The following is a 20,174-nucleotide window of genomic DNA, read 5'->3' as shown; positions in this document are numbered from 1 at the left end:
TTCCCACCTGCTGCAAAGTAAAGGTCGCTGTTATTAGGATGTAATTCCTCAGATTCTATAATGTACGTTCCCTGCTTTGTCTTCAGTTCGTCAGTTTCATCTTTCAACCTCTTCAAGTAACCTTTTCCTATACACCCTTTACGTTGTAAGAACTATTCCCTGATCCAAGGGCAGCCCTTGAAGGGCTGGATGATGATTGCCGTATTTTTCGGAAAACCATACACCTAGAGTTTCAATTTTGGATACACAAAACACTACGTGTATATGGCTGGGCAAAATAGATTTTACGTTTTTGGTGGTACGCACTTCTGTGCACTTCTGGCACAAAATACTAAAAAAGAACAAACGTGAAAATTTCCCGTTGTAAACCATTTTTTTTAAATGTAATATATGTCTAATAGCTGGTTCTTTTAATCTTCCGGGATTCTTGGGCGACGTGACTTGCCAACAGTAATTTGCGTAAATGTCAGCGTTTGCAAAAAGCAGCACCTAGACCCTCTCCTTGCTTATTTTTCTCCCAGGAGTCGGCGTTTCGTGCTTTTAGGCTTGGGTGTTTTCTGGAAGTGAACGATGAAATAAACCAGTCTCATCCGCGTTGTAGTTTTGAGACTTAAAAACTTTAGAGCGTCCCTTATTTTCGTCAATTTTTGTGTAAATGATTCTGTTTCCTTCGTAGAGACACTCAAAACTTCTCCGAAAATTCTCTTTTTCATAATTGCATGCCTTTTACAAAGTCGACAAGGCACCCACCACTCGGTTTTAAATTGAGTTTAATGTTTTTTTTCTCTCATGGGGTTCGACAGTCCTCTTGGTACTGCTGCCACTACTGACCTACTGTACCAGCCCCAGATGATAGATGATGATGATGATGAGTGTGGAGCAATTGGCGGAATGCGAATTGGTAGGGGAAACCGAAGTACTCGGAGAAAAACTGCCCTAGTGCCACTATGTCTACCACAAATGCCACATGACCTGACCCGGACTCGAACCCAGGAGGCCGCGGAGGGAAGCCGGAGGCTAATCGCCTGAGCTATGGTGCAGCCTCTTGTGTGATTTGCCAGCCTGTTTGCTGCAGATTTCAACTCTACCTCTCGTACTTTTACACCGCAAGAACGTTGTTGCACATGCCACTTTTACGCAGAATCTTCCAGTGAATTCTTTTTTGCCACTTTTATATATTTTCTTGGCTTATTTAAAGCATCCACATCAGAAATTAGCCTAATACATATTTTACTAACTTATCTTTTGTTTTGCGAATATTTGTCGCAGTTTTTTCCTTCACAACGCATTCTTGCAAAGAATGGTCCCAATTTTAATTCTGCAATCAGTTCTGACTTCTGTTCTTCAGTCAAGTTCGTCATTTTTCTCATCTGTTCATGGTATATTAATTAAAAAACTATTTGTAACACGATCAAATCAAACCGAGCCCAACGTATATATAATTTGTGATAGAACGATCTATGTGCTATGTACGCGTCGGGTTCCCAGCGCGAAAGACGTGCCAGTATCAACCAGGCTCTTAGGGGAAAGTGCCGAAGAAATTTGTCAGTTAAATCGAGGATTTACGGTAACTCCAGATCTTACTGGAACTTGACAGAGGCCTGCATGGATTTCGAGTTATGGGATTCGCCGTTTGAGCGTTCAGAAAAAGAATGGTGAATAAAGAAACACTGCAACCGGACCGTGTTGGACAAGACGGAAGACTCCGCAGAGACCAACCGGCATACTCCTCGTGCAGATTGTCGTGAAATTGGATTCATTCTGTCTCTAACAAATTACCCGTGTAATATGCACCGTCTTGATACTGAGAAGCCACGCGACTGTGCGGTAAAGTCCACTATGTTATAAATAGGAACAGCAGAGTTCCTGATGTTTGGAAGTAGAAAATGTTTACATTCCTTATTCTTTTATTTTTTGGTCCTATCATCATTTCTCGCCCACTTCCTTCCAGTTTTATCGAATACAATTTTAGGCCTTTTGACGATTAATATCATTACTCAGAGAATAACTACATGTTCAGTGAAGGAGACTACGTTTTCTTCCAGCTCCGCGTGCTCTACGAATACAAATTTGCAGGAATCTGCCCTTTGTGTGTAACATATGACTTCATAATTTCTAAATTCTTCGCTGTCGCCCTGTCGATGTATAGTGGTTGGCTCTCCTGCTTCGTATTCTGGAGAACTCACATTCGAATCTCAGGCAGGAGATCGGTTACATTACCTGAGAGTTCTCTTGGTTTTCCTCACTTCATCGAGGGAAATGCTGAAAAACCTCTTCCGTTCACCCTCCTCCATATTCACAATCATTTGATCCCTTCTGACGTCATGTATATGGAGTATTGACTGCCGTCCGTACTGTCTTGTTCCATTCAGGATTACGTTTTATTTTTTACTTTTCTCCATTGCCCAGTGTTCTAAAAACTATAGTACACAATGTTTCGGAAACTGGATCTGTTTCCTTCTTCAGGTGAGTGGGAAACCCCCACTCTATTGGATCCTATAGGAAGAGTTAACCACAATCACTGCACACCCTATGTCATTATAACTACAGCTATATAAGTGGGCTACCCGGATAGTAAACTCCGGTGAGCTGCTAACAAAAGAAGCAATAAAAATGGTATATACAAAAAATACCTACCTACTTAAACCACTTCTCCACATAGTTACCACCGAACTGAGATACATGCAGTATCGGGGAATAACTTTTTGTATGTCTCATTCAAAGAAGTCTGCCGCCTGTGAGCTGAGCCATGTTTTGGCAGCTTTCATCTACTCCTAGTTATAGTCGAAGCGCTGTGATCCGAACCAGTTCTTCAGGTAGGTAAACAGGTGGTAGTCGCTCGGAGCGAGACCAGGGCTGTAAGGAGGGTGGTCAAACAACTCCCAGTTGAAATGCTCCAGCAGAGCTCGAGTGCGAGTAGCTGTATGCACGCTCATTTTCATGGAGGAGCACTACACTGTATGTCAGCATTCCACGCCTCTTTTTTGAATGGCCTAAAGGAGTTTTATGTATTTTACAGTACACTTCTGACGTTATTGTGGTCCCTTGTTGCATAAATTTCATCATAAGCACTCCTTTCCTGTCCTAGAAAATGTTGCCATTAGCTTTCCGGCAGGCAGACAACGTTTGTTTTAACATTATCGGTTTATTTCGTGAATGTGTGTGGATCCACTTTTTTGGCTGCTCCTTGATTTCAAAATCCATAAATGAAACTCAGGTTTCGTCACCTGCTACTCGTACGATTTTTATGATTTATAATTCAACGCCATCTTTGTGGCATGATAGCCTAGCCTAACTGTGAAAATTCACACGAAAGTTCTGAAATTGTGAAGAGCCGTCTTTCATCGACATTTTGGTCACCACAGATGGCTGATCACTTCGCTCTTCATCGTGAATATTTGTTCTCCCGCCGATCTCTGATGATTCTTCATCATTGTCGTACGCTTCCCCCACTCGTTACAGTTTGCTTAACAGCACTTAACGTTTCTAGGGTGAAGAAAACGGATAAAAGCGCGAACCTGGCAGCTGGCGGGATTATAAATTGTAGGACAAATCATAACTCACTCTGCAGAGACAAGAACAAACATTAGGTGACAGTTAAGTGATAGTTTAATAGGTAATGAGTGATGTGATGCTACTTCGCATGCGCGAGTCTCCCACGCTGCTACGTTAGATGCCTGGTTACTTCCCTCCCCCTTCTAATACCTCTGACCAGACTTTGTTAATGGGAGATGACAGGAAAGTATACAATAAAAAATCCGATTAAGCACGCACAAACCTGAAACTTAGAAAAGGAGGTGGAAACTTTATGCAACAAACCTAGCCAACAAACTAGGCCCGTGAAAACCAAGGCACGGAGTTAACCGGAAAATACTTGAAACCATTTTCTGACTACCGCTAGCTCCGTCTGTGGAGTAAAACTGAACTCTCGGGAATATAATCCTGTATAAAACCATGAAGAATCTGTCAGATCGTACTGCTCTAACCTCATTGCTTATAAAGGGGCAATATGCAAGCTGGATTGATTGATCGGACTGGGTGAACATGCCATACGGGCCGAATCCCTTTATATCTTATACTTCTTGATACTTTCAGTTTCCATGGCCCTCTTCATAAGCATGTTGAGATAATTTTGATTTCTTCCAGAAACCCCTCTTTGAGACTGAACCGCACGGCTAGAGGTCTACTCGTTTCGCCGCTGTAGCTTCTGCCATCTTCACAGGCTTACTGTATTGTCTTGTGCGGATCTCTTTTCGGCCTGGTTCTCATGAGTGAACTCCTAAGAGTATGTTTCATTTTGAAGCTCGTCCTAATGCTACGTGGATTCCTGGAAAGTTGCGGGTTGAAATCTTGGCCGAAAGTCCTGTTATGTTTTGTGGATTTTCTCAGTTCCTCCAGGCATGTGCCGAGCTAGGCCTTAAATTAGGGCACGGGAACTTCCATCTACGTCCCTCCCACTTCATCATTCACTAATAATTGTATTAACCGGAACGTATTATGCGTTTAGCTTAAATCCCCCTTAAATGACCAAGAACAAAATTAATAATAACCAAATTGATAATATCTTGTCTCTGTTTTGTTGAGGCACTGTTTATTCCCTACTGAGGGAGTGTTTCACGGATATACTGTATAATCTTACCGTGCTCTGACGTGGTCAGTGCCTGCAGTAGCCGCTGCTTTTGAATCATTAAGAAGTGGAAGAATCGACCCATTCACATATCAGACTGACGGTGTAGTGAAGGCGAGGGAACGTTGTCCTACTGCTCCCAGTTGTTACAAATAGAACCGGTCTCGTACAGGAGAACAGCTCAGGTCCTGAATGTTCCAGATGTGACGATGCCCTATACTAAAATGTCAGCTTGGCATTAATTTACAGAGAACGACCTTTCCCTGTTGCTGAATGTGAATGCAGTCACCTAGCAAAACTTTGTTGAACTTTTGATGGAAGGAGGTAAGAAATGGAAGGATATCTCACCATTTACCTGCATGTAGGTCCTCTTATGGGAACAAACAGCTTCTTGAGAGTCATAAGGACTGCTTGAGGAGCTTACAGTCATCATTTGGTTGAAATATGCCCCTTCCACCAGGTTCAGGATCGTGTTCACAAGCATCTGCGACTGGAACCAATTCTCAGCCATATGAATTTACTCTATACCTTCACACTCCCTTTGTTTGAGGCCCACTTTAATAGTATCCTTGCTTCTACGTACACGTCTTGTTGTTATGACTGTCAACACAACAATATGGCGGAATATCTCCGGATGAAAACAGGAACAGATGTTGATATGTGTCTTGCTTATTTAATATAAACATGGATTTCTTGCGACATGATTCGACCTATGATTTAGGTCATCATCAAGAACCTTCTGTGAGCTGTAACCCAAATATACGTCTCCTTATTGCTATCGTTACTCCGGCATTTCGACTAAAATTTTTATGTGCATTTCTCATCTCCGTCAAGAGTACTTCATGCTTCATTTTGCATTGACAACGTCCTAGTGCTATTAGTGAAAATTTTAAATTATAAGTGTTCTTATTGTGTAGTTTTCTCCATTCTTTTCTTAGTTCCTCTCTCTTAGGCCCAAATATCTTCTCCGAACTGTGTTCTCAGACATTCTAACTTTTCACTCCTCCCTCAGCCTGAGAGACCAAGTTTCACACCCACATATACAACACGTAAAATCATAGGTTTACGTAATTTATTACTCTTATTTACAATTTCAGATAGGGTGCGGGAAGCAAAAGAGAAGTGAAGTGAATTGTGCTAAGAATTCGTCTAATGCTGCGTATCCTCAACTTTCTCATGAACTCGTTTTTCATTCGCTCCTATTTTTTCCTGTCGCCTTAACATTGCCTCGTTTCTTATGATTGATTGGTTATTTTACCTGATTACCTTGCGAAAATACAGTAGATTTTCTGTGTTGTTCTTTTCGATACTTTTGTTCTGTCCCAGTAGGTTAATACAGACCAAAAGATGTTATATTCCATTCAATTCCAGTCCGTCTTTATATTGTAGGACCTACCTAACGATTTCCCCCACAACCAAGTTTTAAAGCAACAACTATAAAACATCACAGATTAATGCAAGTTAACTACTTTCAGCAGAGATATTAAACAAATTATACTGGAAGTAGGAAACTTACAAAGTCGATAGAAAGACCATTCCATGAAATAGTATTTAAATTTCTGTTCGCACTGATAGCACCAAAGAATTTATTGCAGTGCTGTAAACATTCTGAATCTGCGTGCTAATACAAGTATTCTGTTTCGATGTTTTGTCTTCCCATGTCCAGTTTGAAAGCTACCTACCTACCCACCTACCTAATTAGCTATCTAACTATAGATCTGAGATCTTGTTGAGGATCTGGTAGTTTCTCGGCTTCTGACATAATTACCAGCATTTTATGGCACTCCTAGGTTCATTCACGCGTCAACAAAATCCCACCACCGGTCCCTGTCCCGATCCAAACGAAGTCAGTCTATACCCTTCTATCCTATTTTTAAAGCCTATTTTAATATTATCCTGCGATCTACGCCCAGGCCTTCATATTGGATCATTCCTGTAGGGTATCCTACCGACAATATGTGAGCCCTTCAGTTCTCTCGCGCATGTGTTACATGCTCTGCTCATGTGATCCTCCTTGAATGTTGACAAGAACACTGAAAACAGCGTTGCAACCTTTTTATCTGGATAAGAATGGGTGTGTCCATCGCTACTCCTCTCTTTATGTCTGCCTTTTCTGAGGGAACATTGGGATTGGAATTCGAGAAAAAAATACCAGCCTCTTAGTCAAGATTCGTGATAAGCAGGACTCGGATTTTGATGACATGTCATCTTCTTTTCCTTGCATCCTATTCGATGCCCCTTTATATATAAATCCAGGAGATGAGCTGCTGGTTACAGAAATGTAACTTTTATAGGTGATTTTTGGTTATTTTTAAGTTTTAGGTCATTTTTTTGGTAAAATTTGACGTTTAAGGGCATTTTTGTCATTTTAGGGATTTTTTCTTCATATGTGGTTTGGTACACTTCAAATACGATCCCATTGTGTCTGCAGATGTGGAAAGGAGTTTCTCCAAATACAAGAATGTGCTGTCGGACAATAGGCGCTCTCTCATCTTCGAGAATCTCCGCATGTTGACTGTCATCTATTGCAACTCCGAATGAGGTTACACTTAAATACTGGAGTATATACCGTATGTGTACATTTGATGAGCGTTCCAACGTGGTAGAAAAAATCGCATTAAAACGTTTAGCTTCAAAGTCAGCTTTATTTTCAAAATAAAAACGAGGAAGAACTTAAAAAGAGTAAGGATGACTTCACAGTGTTAATAAAGATTAAAAATACACTTTAAAACAATTTGTAGATCTTCGATGACATGATACATTTTAGGTTGTCTTGTAACTTTAGGTCACTTTTCTGGATTTTTTCGGTAATTTTTCTGGATTTTACAGGTCATTTTTTTAAATATTTTTGGTCATCAAAATCCGAGCCCTGGACATAAGAGAGTTTTTCCTGAATAATTTTTATTAACCATCTAAATCCATGGAGCTGAGCCCTGCTTTAGAAGCCGCCAGTTGTGCAGCTCCTCAAGAACTTCCCAGTATTTTATGGAACCCGAATGTCCATTACCGTCTTCACAAGAGCCGTCCACTAATCGCTATCTGGAGCCAGATCAATCCAATCCATACCACCTCATCTTGCCTCTAAAATACGTTTTAATACCATCCACCCCACGTCTTCTTCCTACTGGTTTCTTTGCTTCTGGCTTTCCAAAAATATCCTATATGCATTCCTCTTATCCCCATTCATGCTGCATGCCCTGCCCATCTCATTTTTCTTATCTTCATCATTATATTTATAGTTGGCGAAAAGTACAAGTTTTGTAGGTCGTAATTATGCAGTTTTCTGAAACATCCCGTCAGTTCATCTCTTTTCGGTCTGTGTTCCTCCCTTAATGTCAAAGGCCAAGTTTCACACTATACAGAACCATAGGTAAAGTTATACTTTTGTATGTTGTAATTTTTACGTTTTTTACAGCAGACGAGAAGACAAAATGTTATGCACTGAATGGTAGCAAGCATTACCAGAGTCTAAACTCCTATTAATTTTTTCTTGTCACATTTTGATCTGATTCTGTCGTTTTCAAATATTTGAACTGTGCCACATTTTAAAATGATCTGTTATCTATTTTTCTGTCTTAATTTTGCTCTGCTTTCTGGTGACGAAACAGAAACGTATACCTAGGTTTCTCTGTGTTTGCTTCTAGACCAGCCTCTTTACTAGCGTCAGTTAAAGTTTGTGGGTTTCTCTTTATGGTGTCTATATTATATACCAATAGATTTACGTCATCAGAATAACTAACAGCTGATAGATCACTTTAAATTACTGTCCCATATGGATTTTCTGGAAATACCCAATGACACATTCTAAAGCAAAGTTGAAAATGAGTGGCGATCAAGCATCCCCTTGTTTTAGACCATTCTGGATAGGAAATTTATCTGACAGATATTTACGGACTTTATTATTAAACGCATTTTTATTAGCTTCACTAGTTTCATGGGTACCCCAAACTCTATCAGAATATTGTACAATACTTCCCTCCTAACTGAATCGTAGGCTTTCTTGAAATCTATGAATAGATGATGTACTGTCTCATCGTACTCCCATTTTTTCTCCAATATCTGACGAATGTAAAAAACCTGATCAGTAGTTGATCTGTTACGTCGAAACTCACGTTGATGATCCCCAATAATTTCATCCACGTATGGACTTAACCTTGAGAGAATGATGTGAGATAACATTTTCCATAAACTTGATAACACTGATAACAATCAAAAACAAACAAACAAACTTAGTGGTTTTAGTCCGCAAGCGAACTATACCGACCGAGGGACCGCCGCTTGTCGGCGAAGTTAGTGCCAGTTTTAGCGGATAGATGGTTTCACGTGGTCAGCGCAATGAATCCCCACGGCCGTTAATTTCAGTTTTCTAGACCGGAGCCGCTATTTCCTTGAAATAGCTCCTCGATTATCATCACGAGGTTGAGCGGACCCCATTCCAGACCCATTACTTTTCAGTAAAACTGGTAGCGCCGGGAATCGAACCCGGACCTCTGGATCTGACCACCAGGCCACAGAGGCGGTCTCATAGCAATGATATTCCACGATAATTACTACAGTCTTTTATCACCATTTTTGTAAATTGGTACAATAATAGACTCCTTCAATTGCTCAGGCAATTCTTCGTTACTCCAAATAGAGTTAATGAGAAAATGACCTCAGACCCTAATATTTCACCTTCTACTTGAATCAGTTCTGCTGGAACTTGGCGATTTATACGTATATATAATTTGCAATAGCAATTTCAATCTTAAAATGACCATGATAAAGTAGTAACGGCTCAAATACTCGTACATATTTGTATTGCTCCCTGCCTAAAGTCACTGGCCCTGTGTACATTCTGTAAAAGGGGGTAGTTGTTCCAGCTATTCAAAATGTTGTGGGAATCTGCAAGCAGATCACCATTCTCATCCTTCACTACGTTAGCTCTATGTCAGTGATCCTTACAGAGCTCTCTAATAGTCATGTTATTACCGTGAACTGCAAGCTCATTAATTTCGTCTTTCAGATATTCCCTCCTTCTTTCCGAAATACCTGCTGGCTTCATGTCTTACACTGTTCAGATTATCTTCATTTATTTTATTTCGCTTTGGTCCTTTAATCACTGCAGTTTGGCTTGTTTCCTTTGAACTAATAGTTCTGACCACCCGTCGTCGAGTCATGGTCTCTGCTTATTCAATTGTAAACTTCTTTTTGGCTGGTAATTGGGTCCCTTGTCACCATGGCATGGCGCGTCCTCAGCGGTTGGAGTAGACGGCCTCCAGTTTTGGAGAGTAGCTGCGAATATATTGATTACGCAGTCTCAGACAGCCGAAAATGAGTGGTCCTTTAGCTGGGAGTTGGGCGTCGGGCTAAAAACTCCTAACCTTAAAAAATAAGTTTTCTGCAAAATGTTACAGAGGACTTCGGACTTGGACAGATCCTTGGAATATTTTAATTCAGAATGTTTAAAGAATAACGCGTAATTTTTTAATGCTAGTGGGATGGGACTAAGTCTCTTGTACTGCGGCTATTTCTGGCCTATTGTACCAACCCCAGGTGATAGGTGAGGGTGACTGTGGAGCAATTGGTGGAATGAAGATTGGCAGGGGAAACCGAAGTACTCGGAGAAAAGCTGCCCCAGCGCCAATTTGCCCACCACAAATCCCACTTGACCAGACCCGGGATCGAACCCAGACCGCCGCGGTGGGAAGCCAGCGACTGACCGCTTGAGCTATGGCGCGGACAAGAATAGCCCGTAACTCCAAACGTTAGCATTCCCCAGTGCTTGTACTTTGTATCCACTGGTATGATACAGTATTCATCTCAGCACATATTCGCCTGAGTCATTAAGCCCTTTTAGACGAACAGAGAGCTCTTGTAAACTCTTCTTTGGTCACCAATGATAATCTGCCCAGCCCTGTTACATTAAATAGCTATAAATGTAGGCTTAATTTTAGCTGCTTTATAGCACATAACGTCTGCATATTAATACCTTCATTTCTTCACATGCTTGTGCCACAGATTGTGTAGTTACTGCAGAAACTCATTGTGAGGACACGTACTGCTATATGCGAGAAATATTCTGTCGTGGATTAATACCGCGCCGACCACAGTGGCCGCACGGTCTGAAGCATAAACTGTCTTCGCTCGCTCGAAAGCTGGGACCGTTGGTTCATTTCCCACTTAAAGCATGGATGTCTCTGTGCGTCAGTTCTATGTTTGTATTGGTCTGAGTGTAGACAGCGGCTTTTCGACGGCTGATCACCCGTCCATGGAATCCTACCGACTGCGTATGGGATTAAGAAACTGAAGAAGCAGCCGAGGTCAACAGAAGGACTGTAGAGCCATAGACAGACAGACAGACAGACAGATAGATAGACAGATACGAGTAGATTAATATGGCATTGGCGCTATAGAATTTTTTTCCAATGTTTGGTTTTAGTCTCGGGCGGGATGACGGTTATGCAGCTTTGTCCTATGTATATCTCTTTTTATAAAGCATACCTGTAGAAAAAGACTATATTGCACAGTTTAGAAGCAGGAGTTTCTTTTAAGGGACATCTTTAATCACTATCTTTCCTTTAGGCATTAGTTAAGTTCTCAGCTCTTAGTCTTCACATGCATTTACGAGAGAAAGTCAGAAATTATCCCCACTTTCGCCAAAACACATCTTTAGGTTTGTCACACTGCCTTCTGCGCATGCATGCTTAGAATTGGTACTACTATGGTCACGTGATCGAAGTTTGACCTTGACGCGTCATTTTCCTTGATGCTGTGACAGTGTAAACATGGCCGCTCCGCTAGCAGTGTGCATCAAGGAGGAACAAAGAACAGTGATCCGATTTCTCTGGTTGGAAGGTGTGTCAGGGGCTGAAATTCATCAGAGGCTCTCAACACAATACGCGGACAGTGCTCTACCGCGTAGAAGTGTGTATGAGTGGATCGAGAAGTTTAAAAGTGACCAGACAAGAAATTGAAGGCTCGATCTTCCACGGGAAATGTGATGCTCAAATGGCCATATACGGGAAGACTACCGGGAAAAATGGTGTACGATCAACAATGCAACATACAGCGATTTGCTGGCCAACAATGTGAAGCCAGCAATTCGCACCAAACGCCGAGGCCTATTGTTGAAGAAAGTGTTGTTGTTGTTGTTGTTGCTGCATGACGATGCACACCCACACAAGGACAGCCAAACCGTTGAAACCGTTAACCATTTGGGTTTCGAGGTGCTGGAACACCCTGCCTACAGCCCAGATCTTCCCCCTTCCGACTATCATCTCTTTGGAGCGCTCAAAGATGCTTTACGAGGTTTTTGATTTTCTACAGACAAAGAAGTGGGAGAAGCGGTGCATAAATGGTTGCACGACCAACCGAAAACCTTCTTCTTGGAGGGAATACGTAAGCTTGAGAACTGCTGGACCAAGTGCATCGAAAAGGAAGGAGACTATGTAGAAAAATGAAGTACTTATTCAACCCCTACTTTTGTGTATATGGAACGGAAAGACAAGAGTGCGGATAATTTTTACTTCTTTACGTATATTCACTCACTCACTCATGGAGCTGAGCCCTTCTTGAGAAGCCGCCAATTGTGCAGCTACTGAAGGATTTCCCAGTATTTAATGGAACCAGAAGGTTCATGACCGTGTTCACGAGAGCCCTCTACTGATCCCTATCCTGAGCCAGATCAATCCAAACAATACAATCCCATCCTATCCCTATAAGATCCATTTTAATATTGTCTACCCACCTACACCTCGATCTTCCCGGTGGTTTCTTTCTATCTGACTTTCCCACCAATATCCTATATGCATTCCTCTTCTCCCCATTCGTGCTACATGCCCTACTCACCTCATTCTCCTTGACTTGATATTCTGATTATACTTGGAGAAGTGTACAAGTTATGATGCATGCATTTATATTTAATTTTGTGGGCACGCGGTAGCTTAGTTGGGTGAGTCACTAGGCCACAAGCCGGAAGGTCGCGGGTTCAAGTTCCGATGAAGTCCTCGGATATTTTTTTCAATTGACCTAATCCTTCCGGCCGTACTATGGCCCTGGGGTGGACTCAGCCTCTAACAGAAATGAGTACCAGGAATTAACTAAATAATTTTCCTGGGGAGTAACGCGCGGCCGGTGCATAAGGCTGACAACCTTACCGCCATCTCTGAGCCGATTGTCTAGATAATGTGAGACCCTCAACCTCTCACAACCCTGTGAGCCTTCACGGCCTGGTACTTTACTTTTTACTTTTGCTTTACACGCCTTGAATTTTAAGTTTCTTCGAAGTCTGCTTAGTAGTTTCGGAGTTATAGGGCTTATGTGTGTCGACGTCCCGTTATGTGTTCATTTTATGCGTTTAAGAAAACACGAAATGCACTAGTAACAGAAGATTTCGAGACATATGTCAGTGTTGGTCCCTTGGTGAAACAGAATGGTTTAATGTAGTGGGAACTGAGACTTTTATCGGAGTTGGAAACTTCATTTATGGACGATCGTAACCAAGGATCGTTTACAGGTGGCACTGCAACTGTCTCATTTGCCTAATGAACCCACATAGCCTGGGGGTTCCACTGTATGTGTTTGTAGTTCAGTACAAGGGCCGTAGGTCGCGCTGTAATTACTCCCGCGATCGCAGGCACGATCTCATTTGTCAGGATCCCAACAAGTAGCTGCAGGGCGCCGATTTTTTTGGGTGTGTCTGCTTTACGGAGTCGCCGCTAACATAATCCAAATCCCTTCTAAGAACTAATCTGACAATGGGTTTAAACTAACATTCTAGAGTTAATCTTTTGTTTTATCAACTCATGACAACAAAGAAGTCTGTTTGAAAACCTGAAAGGTTTATAAAAGAAGACGTGATGTCTTTCTAAACCTTTTCGATAACACGTCTTTCTCCTGCTTATGCAACGCCGGTAACCTTGTAGTATTTATTGGAAGTTCGACATCTTGACAGTAAGATTCTCTCCTCCTCCTCTCCCCCCCCCCTTGAGGGTACCTTCCATACTTGTCTCAGATTCCCTCTCCCGCTTGGTGTCTTATCATTGCAGTGGTTGGATGGGTTATATGTTTAAAAACGAAAATTATGAACATTTGTGACACTTAGTATTCCTGACTTTCCGAACTTATTGACTGTTCAAGATTCTAAAACATAACACCACGTTTCGGGACCAGGGTCTGCTGCCATTCTCAGGTGAACTATACCTGCTCAGATGGATCCGCTGGAAGAATTATCTGTCACTTCATCCAGTGATAGGGGTTAGCCCTCTCAAAGAGATTCAACTGCATAGCTCCCAGTCATCTGAATACGGAAGCAAATTCAGCTTCCGAAATGGGAGCGTAAGATGACCGCTCCGATGGTCAGAAACTTTATAAAATCATGACTCTTGCTTTCTGTCACTTGTTTCAGCCTCTATGCTGATCGAAACAAAAACTAAAAGTTAATTATTACATGAGTCAATGCTCCGCCCACGTCGCCAAGACCGGCTCTGGGGTCCAGAAAACTTCCTATCCAATTGGTACCGGGGGTAAAGCGGCCGGGGCCTGAAGCTGACCACTCACCTTCAGCTAGTGCCGAGGTCTATACATTCATACGCCGTCCATATCCATCCAGCTGATGTCGAGCTGAAGAAAATATGGATCTACACTTCCACTCCCCTATACCCCTTCATGCCGTAGTGCTTAATTAGTTAAGCACAGGGACAACTTTAGCTTTTACCTATGTGTTTTTATCTGTATATAATTTTCGCGAGTACAGTTTGCAGTTTCATTACATTTACCCGCTATATTATCAAACTTTCACATTGTGTAGCTATGTATATGGTCTGTACCCATACAAGTTTCCACATACCTGGCCATCGGAGCGAGAGGTAAATATAGACCTGCGAGCGATACGGTGTCTTAAGGCGAGTTGCATATTTCTCGAGGATCTGCTATCACACAAAACCGCACTGCTGGACTTTGCGGGCTCTAAGTGCAACAGCACAAAAGCTGAAATGTCTAATGCATGTTATATTTTATAAGAGCCTGTTTTTATTCCACAGTCCTGATATGTTGGTTGCGAGATAGTTTTATGCATATCTGTCGTATGGAAATCACTGATTTCAACTGTTTGAAGTGTAAAATATATTCATACCGAATTTCTTTATTTTAGGGTTCTGGTCACAGCCTGGTTTATTGCGGTCATTGTAGCCAAAGAGTCAAATGGGAACAAGAAATATCCACTGGAGGTGAGTTTCCCCATAAATTTTCTAGGCGTCTATATTGTAACATTTAGCAAAGTGACGTGGTCCAAACTTACAGGCATAATGTTTTTTACGGTAGGAGCATACAGACTAAAGAATACAATTGGAGTAGAACTAAATACGATTGTTCATATTGTGATGTTACGCGTTATAACGCCACGTAGTTTGGCAAGCGAAGACAATTGTTTCGGAGAAATATATTACCTACATCTTCATGGAACTTCTAGGAGTATACTAAAGTATGGCAGTGAAAGGGTAGAAAATATATTGAGGTACTTACTTTACTTACTTACTCATGGAGCTGAGCCCTTCTTGAGGAGCCCCCAATTCTGAAATATTTTGAGGTACAAGGTATAATCTTCTGGTTTGTAACTCCGTGTAGTTTGGTAAAAGTCCACCAACGTTTCTGTAGAACACATGCCTCAGTTTTTAATGTCTAAGCCAAGGGTCTCCAAACTACGGCCCGCGGGCCATATCCGGCCCGCAATGTGATTTTATGCGGCCCGCGAAAGAATTGTGCAGAAATGCGCCAATTGAACTAATTTTCCAATGAGTACTGGTAAAAAAAAAGTACTTGTTCGTAGATTTCAAATTCATTAATTAAGATTGTGTTTAAAATATATTGATATTCCATATTATGTTAATATTAATATTATTCACAATTTTACTAATTCTGGACCGTATACTGCGCAGTATTTCTTCGTACTTGTTCGGCCTCGATCGGCAGTGTCACTTCGTGGCAATGTAGGTAGCGCGAGCAGTTCGTTACTAGCCGTCTTGTGCACAAGACTTCTTGCAGTGGTGCAGTGTAATTGTAACAGATCATCATCACCGCCGGTGTCGTAATTATTACCATTTTTGTATTAAAGGAAACTTATGCCCAGTTTGGTTTAACTGTTCCGACAATTGGTAGCGAGGAATGTTGCTAAGGCTACCGGAACTTTAGTCCATTCTACGACGGCCGGCTTGTAAATTTATCTCCATTTTTGGGACGACATATCTGTGTGAACAAACTTTTTCCCAGATGAAGTACATCAAGTCGAAATACAGGGCAAATTTATCCGATGAACATTTAAAGTCGCTACTTGTGATTAGCGTTTCAAAATTTGAACCTCAATTTAATCAGATTTTAAGAATGCAAAAAGAGTTCCATCATTGACATTAATTATTTTATTATAATCTGTGATGAAAATATGAGCATTTGCTGCTACTGTCTGTTGTCATTAATATACGATAATTTATTCTCACGTACTTTGTATTTAGTTTATGAAATTCTGTGCTTTCAATAAAACTCATATACCTAGAGTTATTAATTTCTCATTTTATCCGGCCCGTTGAAAGTGCTGAATTACCTATGTGGCCCGCGTTTCGAAAAGTATGGAGACCCCTGGTATAAGCTAAGCAAAAACCCACAAGTAATGCAGTGGTTTAGACTGATAGCTAAGCTAAACGGAGCTGCCGGCAACGTCATTACTTCTACTGTTCTTGTCCTGCCTGGAACTTTCCATCCCTGGCAACCCCCGACAAGGAAAGAGTAAATGAATTTCTGTATTGGTTTTTTAATGCTAGTGGGGTGGGACTTAGTCCCTTGTACTGCAGCCACTTCTGGCCTATTGTACCAGCCCCAGATGATAGGTGAGGGTGATTGTGGATCAATTGGTAGAATGAAGATTGGCAGGGGAAACCGAAGTACTCGGAGAAAACCTGCCCCAGCGCCACTTCGTCCACCACAAATCCCACTTGACCAGACCCCGGGATCGAACCCGGGCCGCCCTCGTGGGAAGCCAGCGACTAACCGCTTGAGCTATGGCGCGGCCCTCTGTATTGGGTTACTAACCTAGGTTTCATGGATAAGAAGACAGTCTCCTTCGGCGGTGTAGGACTGGGTTGAGTTCAGTTTAAGGGTTGCACTCGAGGTTGAAATAAATCTGCACAAGTTGGTTCTGCTGTCTCTGAATTTGATAAATTTACATATGGAATATGGTAATCAAACAAGGCCACATGGACGTCTTTAATGAGGGTTCATGCAATACATCCAGTTGTCACGGATTTTTCCATCGGGCGGGGAACGAACGTGGCCAAGATTCGAATCGGATGCCTCCAGAATAAAATTCCGGAGTATTACCGATGTGCCCGTGGCTTCGTCATTTGTGCGCCAGATTGTGAGGCAGCATTCTTTGCAGATCTGGACTGCTATCTGCAGGCGAACCTGTGAAACGAACAATTTGTAATTATGAACATTGCACGGAACAGTAAATTGCGACTCGCGATTCAGTTAACGTACACAGAACATTTTAACAAATTTAGTGATATATCATATTAAAAATAAATTCAACTTACGAACACTCAGCTTACAAACATATTTCAAAGAACACGATATGTGGTTCGCCTGTAATTATTATTAAGATACGTATTTACCCTGCTTACAAGTGCAGACTCAGAATTTACCTCAGCGTCACAGTGCCAAATTCACAATCTCATAATTCTGTGGTAGTATAGTGCCATGAGTAACACAATGTTTTTAAATATATTCTTTATATAAAGACAAGTACTTCTCCATTTGAAAGTTATAAATTGTACCGAGGCCACGGAATCAAGGCCCATGGATCGACCCCCTCCATATGTCCCTATATTCCCCTCCAGTCGTTCAGCCGTTCTCTTGACACGAGTGTTTATTGTGCTGACCACATTCTGGTCCTCGCCAGCGGTTATCATAATGCAGAGGAGGCTGGAGGGGAATGTGGTAATGAAGGTGGGAGAGGTCACGAGCGCCATATTCCCAACCATCCACGGGACACCTCTCAGTGTCCTCAGTATAATTAATGCTGAAACAGCTTATTTCGAAATGTCATTGCTCAGGTGGGTGGATATATTGGGTTTCAGGCTTTTAAACCGGCTGTCTTTAGGATACCGCACCTTGTTCTCCCATTCTTCCTCACGCTTCACACATCTGAGTACATTCAATATGGAGCAGATGTATCTATGATAATATGCCATTTCCTTCGACAATAGATTAGCATCTGAATGCAAGAATCCTTCACATGACGACACATGACAATAGGAACACAAACAATGCAGCTGACGAGGAATGACATAATCTTGAGCTTGCGAGGGGCTTGGCGTGTCACTGTCTGCGCAGAGTACCAAGTGAAATTCGAGAGACCTTTTGTTACAGCAGTGCAGACAACTGAGATGTGTCTTCCGTAGCGAACAGTAGTGCTCGTCTTCTAGGATGCAGTTCTAAATTGTAGTCTGTCTTAAGTATCTGTGCTTTAACGACATTTTATTACTAAGTAAATTACATATAGCATGACCTGAATATGCAGCACCGCCAATACCAAACCCAACCATTGGACACGATCTTGACTCAGTTTCTTCCACCTTGGTTCCGCAAAACCTCTTTCCCTTAGAGCCATCTTGAAAATGTTCAGTGGGTTTCCTCGCTAATATTTGTAAGCACCTTTCTTTTGCCACGTGCCAACCCTATTTTAATCTCTTATCCTCAAGTATATTTAATGTATCCGTATAATGTGAGAAAGAGTGAGTGAAGGGATGATACGGAAACGCTCATCGCCATGATCATAAAATTCGCCTTTAAACTAATCCATAATCAGTATAATCCAGTCCACGACTTCTCACACTTCCCGTCTAACATTCGCTGTAGCATTACACTCCCATTTTTGCCAAAGTCTGTCACATGACATCTTATCATTTAGCTCATAATATTCGTATGGAAAATTTTATTTCTTCAGTCCGTTATGCCTAATCCAGTTCGTCTTAATTATTAACCTAACACTTGACGAAGTTTACAAGTTGCGTAGCTCTTAATCAGGTAATTTGTCTACTAACTCCAATAACTCGTTTCTTTCTTTCTTAATCCGTTCCTCTTATAGCTTTACGAGTACAGTGTGGAGCATAGCTCTGTATGGGGCTCAAACATGGATACTTAGGGCAGTAGATCAGAAACATCTGGAAAGTTTCGAAATGTGGTGTTGGAGAAGGATGGAGAAAATCAGTTCGACCATTATGTGAGAAATGAAGAAGTGTTAATTAGAGTCAGTGAGCAGAGGAATATCCTACACGAAATAAGAAAACGGAAGGCTAATTGGATTGGTCATGTTTTACGAAGAAACTGCTTTCTAAAAGAAGTTATCGAAGGAAAGATAGAGGGGCGGATAGAAGTGACAAGAAGACGAGGAAGAAGACGTAAGAAGATGCTGGATGACCTTGGGGACAGAAGAGGATACTGTCATTTGAAGGAGAAAGCTCTAGATCGCAATAAGTGGAGGAATTGTTTTGGAAGAGACTGTGGACCTGTCGTCTTGACAGATTACTGATGATGATGATGATGTTGATGTGGAGGGTGATTTCCATGTTGGTCATTTTACAGACGGTAGGACTCCTTGGACGAGTGATCAGCTTGTCGCTAGGCCTCTACCTAAACATAGGACAACACAAACAGAGAATAAACACATACACATACCAAACATCCATGCCTTGTGTGGGATAAAAACCGCGATCCCGGCGTCCGAACGTGTACATGGCTTAGACCGCTCGGCTACTGTCACGGGCAAGCTCCAGTAACATTGTTAAGTAAAAGCAAAATAGTAAATATGGAAGCTCAGAAATAGATGTATTGTTGTTTGACGTCCTAGTCAAAAAAGGAAACTCATTTCTTCTCTGTGTTTATGGGTTGTGCTGTTGTTCAGAAGCTGCTTAGCCTATGAATTAAAATCTTGTTGTATTTTATTAGCTACAGCTCTTTCCTATCCCTTAGACTGCTGCTGGTCGTGGGGCTATTACATATCTCAATTTTCTGTTTCCCCTTGTAAGAACCATAAATCCCCCGCTGGTTCCATGTGCCCTTGTGGAAGAGCATCTCCCAGCGTTTGTTACTGTTGTGGAAGTCATAACTTCTGCTGTCCTGCTGGCTTACTCTGCTTACTCTTATTTCATACAAACTCCAATGTTCTCTTAAGTTTTACCGCTGTTTCAGTCACTTCATTTCCTGAGTTGATTTGTTGCTTCTTTTCACCCCAATAAATAAAACATAAGGGTGGTAAGAAATAATAAATATTGGTTATGTGACACAAATCAAAACGACATGAAATACGCGTACGCATGTAACCCAGTAGGGACGCTGGAATCAACATTTTGGTTTAATAGAGGTTATGGTAATTCAGAAAATTTCCTGGTATTTTGGAAACTGAAGATTCGTTATCATGTTCGGCTGAAGTCCACCTTAGGAGTTCGGAGAAAGCCCAGCTCCAGTTCAGTCAATAATTTCACACTCTGAAAGAAATAAAACCTTCCATTCTATATTT

General features: G+C 41.6%; 1 protein-coding gene and 1 long non-coding RNA gene across 3 annotated transcripts in view; one reads left to right on the top strand and one right to left on the bottom strand.

Moving 5' to 3' along the window:
* LOC111866065 (thrombospondin type-1 domain-containing protein 4) overlaps positions 1 to 20,174 on the top strand; it is a 645,883-nt gene that overhangs the window by 158,049 nt on the left and 467,660 nt on the right. The window contains exon 2 of one of the 2 annotated variants that reach the window (XM_023854611.2): positions 14,760 to 14,835. The exons of the other annotated variant lie outside the window; for it this stretch is intronic. Within the exon in view, the coding sequence (XP_023710379.1) occupies positions 14,760 to 14,835 (76 nt within the window). The remainder of the gene's footprint in view (positions 1 to 14,759; positions 14,836 to 20,174) is intronic. 2 annotated transcript variants of the gene reach the window in all.
* Positions 16,831 to 20,174, bottom strand: part of LOC111866067 — a 269,485-nt gene continuing 266,141 nt past the window's right edge. The window contains exon 3 of the long non-coding RNA XR_002843087.2: positions 16,831 to 17,059. This is a non-coding gene — a long non-coding RNA (uncharacterized LOC111866067). The remainder of the gene's footprint in view (positions 17,060 to 20,174) is intronic.

The sequence above is a fragment of the Cryptotermes secundus genome, unplaced genomic scaffold, assembly GCF_002891405.2.
Source record: "Cryptotermes secundus unplaced genomic scaffold, Csec_1.0 scaffold318, whole genome shotgun sequence".
Classification (NCBI taxonomy): Eukaryota; Metazoa; Arthropoda; class Insecta; order Blattodea; family Kalotermitidae; genus Cryptotermes; species Cryptotermes secundus.
This window is presented reverse-complemented; position numbering and strand designations above follow the sequence as displayed.